General features: G+C 30.4%; 1 protein-coding gene across 1 annotated transcript; it reads right to left on the reverse strand.

The window, feature by feature from the left end:
- Positions 1 to 2,912: 2,912 nt before the first annotated feature.
- Positions 2,913 to 4,695, reverse strand: LOC116117376 (transcription factor MYB13-like). Its single transcript, XM_031403414.1, has 3 exons — positions 4,530 to 4,695; positions 4,310 to 4,439; positions 2,913 to 3,501 (listed from the first exon to the last, which is right to left on the reverse strand). The coding sequence occupies exons 1-3, from the start codon at positions 4,663 to 4,665 to the stop codon at positions 2,913 to 2,915; spliced, it is 855 nt and encodes a 284-aa protein (XP_031259274.1). The 5' UTR covers positions 4,666 to 4,695.
- Positions 4,696 to 4,914: the final 219 nt, after the last annotated feature.

Consider the following 4,914-nt stretch of genomic DNA (forward strand, 5'->3'; position numbering starts at 1 on the left):
ATTTAAATTAATATAATTTCTATTATTTTTTCTTATCTTTTTAATAATTTAGGTTTTATGTAACATCAAATGTCATTAATTAGTGGTGACAATAACAATTGCGAGAGTCTTCCATGTGCACTTTATCATCTATACACCAAGCCAATAAAATTTTATCACATTAAAAGTAATAAGAAATTCTGCCAATTAGGATAGAAAAAATAATTGATACATGATATTAGCGGTGTGCACTTTCAGCTTCTGGTTATTAGGTTAGGCAAATCCTAACCGGACAAAAGTCGAGTTTAGAAAAATGACCTAACCTAACACAACCCTTTTGTGTCGGATCAGGTTGTGAAAATGAATACTTTAAGTATATAAATATTTCTCTTTTCATGTTTGATTGACATCTTAATATTGATTATACTATTTGTAATTGTATAGCAATTCGTTTGGCAAATTCATATTGGTATCAAAAACTCCTACTAATGTTTAGTCTTTACCTAATGTTATATTGATAGACCAATGGAGCTATATTAATTCCACTCTTGCATAGACAAGTTTTGACACTACGAGGAAAAAACGGTAGTAATTTGTATAATTGACCGAAACATTGTATAGACGATTGGAGAAAAGGTATTGATTTGATTACATAGATTGCTTAGGATATATCTAAGTCTATTATAATTATTAGAAAAAAAAATATATAAATATCGAATCCTTCAACCACATCATATATTATATTTAGCACTATGTTGATGGCTGGCGACGTCAACATGGTTGATAGTTGGTAGCAAGTATATAATAATAATAATAATAATAATAATATTATTATTATTATTAGTAAAAAAAATCATTTTTAAATTAACTATAATTAGTAGTTGTTGTGTGGTTTGTAGAGGAATAGAAAATCGAAGAAGACAGAACATGTTCTGTTACCCAGTAGCTTGAATATTTTAGTTTACCAGAAATTTAAATCATAAATCAATATATAGTAGAATCTCTTTATAATCATGATATTGGGACTAACTAAATTTATTATTATGAAAAGATTATAACTTAATAGAGATGTAAATACAAGAATTATTATTTTATAATTCATGTTTTAATTGTATTAGAATTTCAATTCATTGTTTTAGTAGTATTAGGATAGTATGGAACATCAAAGAGTCATTACAAAATTGAGTAATCAGATTTAATAACTTCACTACACTAATCAAATGGATAATAATATCTTTCTTAATCATCCAAATGAGCAACAAGTCGTGTATATTTTAAGTGAAAAAAAAATCATCCAGAATTAGAAAAGAATTAGAAAGGAGATAATCATGAAGATGAATATAGTACGGAAATATCAAAAGTTTCATGCCAACTCCAAACATGCAGTTAGAAATATTTTGGTTTTAACGAGAAAGTGTCCATGTTTGTGACTTATTATGTCCCTACAAGATAAAAAATATGGTAACAACTCTGAAGTATAAATTATTGTCTTAAACAACTTTAGATAAATATTTTATTTCATCTTAAACATTTAATGTAACATAACATATATTTTATTATAATATACATACAATTATTACTATATAGAAGCAAGTTCCTTAAGATGGGAATTAGAAAAATTATAACTTATTACAATATAAAATTTATTCTTATTTATAATTGACCTAAGTTGAGACTAAAATTTTTTATGACTATATGAAGGTTATTCTTATATAAAATGTCACTATAAGGAAATTTTGATATATATATATATATATTATTATATATAATATATATATCTATATATATATTATATAGATATATAAGTTCGGATTTTTATAAGCGGTAAACCGGAAGTTTGATATTGAAATTATAAAATGTTTGACACTGAAATTTCAAAGAGAAATCCGCCGCCGACCTCTCTTGGTGGATTCTACAGGCTGGTATTTTAGTTGATTGGGCAGCAGCTGTATATTGTGCTTCTTGTTTGGTGTTTGCGGACCTGTATAGGGTCTGGTTGTCTTTTTTTTGCAGCAGCCTGGGATGTTTTTTTGTTTGTCAGGTTGCTTTGTTTTTGTGCTTAAGGATTGGTGATTTGGTGATCCATCCTTTTGTTATTTTTGTGTAGCGCGGCTCTTGGTCCTGTCCAAGAGTTAGGCTTGTGACCGTTATTTTTTATTCTTTTATACAATTACAAAGTAACTCTAGTCTAGGATCGTAAATATTCTTGAGACGATCCTGATTACAAGACTATTTATATAAGTTGCTTAGGATATATCTAACTCTAGTATACTTTTAAATGTGTATCTAACTTCACACAATTTGTTACATTTAGCTTTGGCTTTCCAGATTTATAATATAGATAATACTAGATTTTCAAAATTCATTAATATTTGCCTTAAAGTTAGTTAATCCCTCCAATAAAAAGTTCTCACCTCCAGACTAATGCCAGGAGTAATTTATTTTGGCTTGCTTTTCACTTATTTTATTATGGAGAACGTGTGGGGTGGAGGCATGGAATGTGCTGATAGTATACGCTAAGTGAGCATATTTATGCAGTTTTATAATGACATCTGGGCTTTATCCAATCTAATCACCAATAAGAATGCAATATGTTGACAGTAATCAAATAATATTTGACAAATTAAATGTTTTTCTATTGCAAACATTAAATAATTTTCTTTCAAGAATATTAAAAATAAAAAAGAGTTTTTCCTATGTAAGTTGCTTACAAACAAAAACATTGACATCATCGTTTTTAATTTTTTTTGTTTTTTTTCACAAGCTGTAAGGCCGCTTCACTCGATAATATTCATAATACTCGAAACAAATAGCAGGATGCCTCTGGGCCTAGGTACTCATTATATAATATATATAATAACTACGATATACGAAGAGGAGAAACAAATTAAGAGCAAACAGACACTGTTAGATCCCATCATCATTTGCTTCCATTAGGGCCAGAAATCATTGCCACCTTCATAGTTGGAAGAAAATAGATATGGACCTTCTTGAAGCCCGCACTGAGAATTTGATACTTCAATTCCATGGTATGGAATGGCCCCATAACCTTCCATCATGTCTGAACCCTCCATTGGAAATGGCAGCTCAAAAATAATTTGTAGTTCTTCCTTTGATAACCCTCCTTGAGCTGTAGCCCCACAGCCATCCACCTTGTACAGATTTTCCATTGGAAATGAGTACTGCTCCAATAAACTTTGGAGATCTCTATATGTATTAGATGAACCTATGTTCTCTTTTATGGTCTGGTTTTCATAAATTTCACCAGCGGGATCAGGGGGGCTTGATGAAGAATAATCATCAATAGATAGCTCTGAGGATATTGGAGACTCCTTATAGCCATCCATGTTTGATGCTTCTGGAGTACTGGGAAGTAAGGAATCGACTCCAGGTGGATTATTCTGGTTGTCTTCGATGGCGGCTTGTATTTCTTGATAGCATTTCTTACTCAAGCGGGTGTGCCAGTAATTTTTAATCTCATTGTCTGTTCTTCCTGGAAGTCTTGCTGCAATGGTGGACCACCTGATATAGATATAAGAGATAAGACACATGTTACTAAGGTATAAAAATGCCCTAAGAAATTATTGCAATGCATTCCATATAATCTTAGTTTTGGAAATTTCACAAAATAAGTAAATTCTTCAAAGCATCAATTATCCACAACCATGAATGATTCTCAATTCTCAACCTCTTTTTTTTTTTTTTTTTCGAAGTGTTAAACATTAAATCAAAATCAGTAAGATCTTTTGTAAACTTTTCTTCAAATTCTTTTCACTAAGAATCTCACAATTTGATTTAATTATTTTATTTTTTATTTTTTTGGTACATCCGACCAAAATCAAAATAAAAAACAGTAAAACCTTTTTATTTTCGCAAAATAATTGCATGCTTGCTATTTCATGAGTTAGCAGTTTCAGTTTGAGAAAATACTCTTAAATGGGATTTATATTGTGTGGAAAATATTCCTAAATTATTGCAACGAACTTACAAAACCTAGCTAGCAGATTGCAATTACTCTTCAAGTTTATTTAACGCTGTTGTATTTTTAATAACATTTATCAATTTACGGAAGTAATTGCTTGAAATTAACCTGTACATGTAATGGAAACAAGGGAAGAACAATTGAAAAGAAAAGGCTACTGATGAAAGAAATTTAGATAATAAAAAAAAAATGTTCATCTGTCCAGTAAATAATAATAATCACATCAACGCAGCCTCCTGATAAGAGCTAATGAAAAATGATAATATGTTTTACAAAATGACAAATGACAAATTCTAAATTAATGCCGAGATTTACCAGTTCTTGATGTCATATATATATACTACTTACCGATTTCCTAGTTCTTGATGCATCTGGATTATGATTTCTTCTTCTTCTTGAGTGAAGTTTCCACGCTTAATATCTGGCCGTAGGTAATTCATCCAACGGAGTCTACAACTCTTCCCAGTCCTCAACAAACCTAGAAGAGGAGAAAGAAAAAAATAGGTTAATTAAGCATTATATAATTCTCATTCATAGCAAATGAGGTTAATTTTCCGTTGTTCCTTACCAGCAGGTTTTGGCATCTCAGTCCAATTCCAAATGCCATATTTACTGATATAAGCTATCAGTTTCTGGTCTTCTTCAGGACTCCATGAACCTCTTTTCAGATTAGATGTGTTCTCAGAATCTCGAGCCTTCACCATCTTTAAGAGAATGTGGCTAATTAACTCTACTTCAACTCTTTAATTTGCGAAAATAAGCAGTTCAATGGATTGATTCTATTTATAGCTAATATTGGTCAACAGAGAAGCGTGTTTCCATAGTTCTAAATTTTTCAATGGTTAGAATGACTTTCAAGGAAGAAGCAAGTACATGCTCAACAGAGGGGTCCCCCCTAAATATGGAATATTAGATATAACACAATAAACAAGTATATATAAAGAAGAGGAAAA

This window comes from Pistacia vera, unplaced genomic scaffold (genome assembly GCF_008641045.1).
Source record: "Pistacia vera cultivar Batoury unplaced genomic scaffold, PisVer_v2 Contig805, whole genome shotgun sequence".
NCBI classification, from domain to species: domain Eukaryota; kingdom Viridiplantae; phylum Streptophyta; class Magnoliopsida; order Sapindales; family Anacardiaceae; genus Pistacia; species Pistacia vera.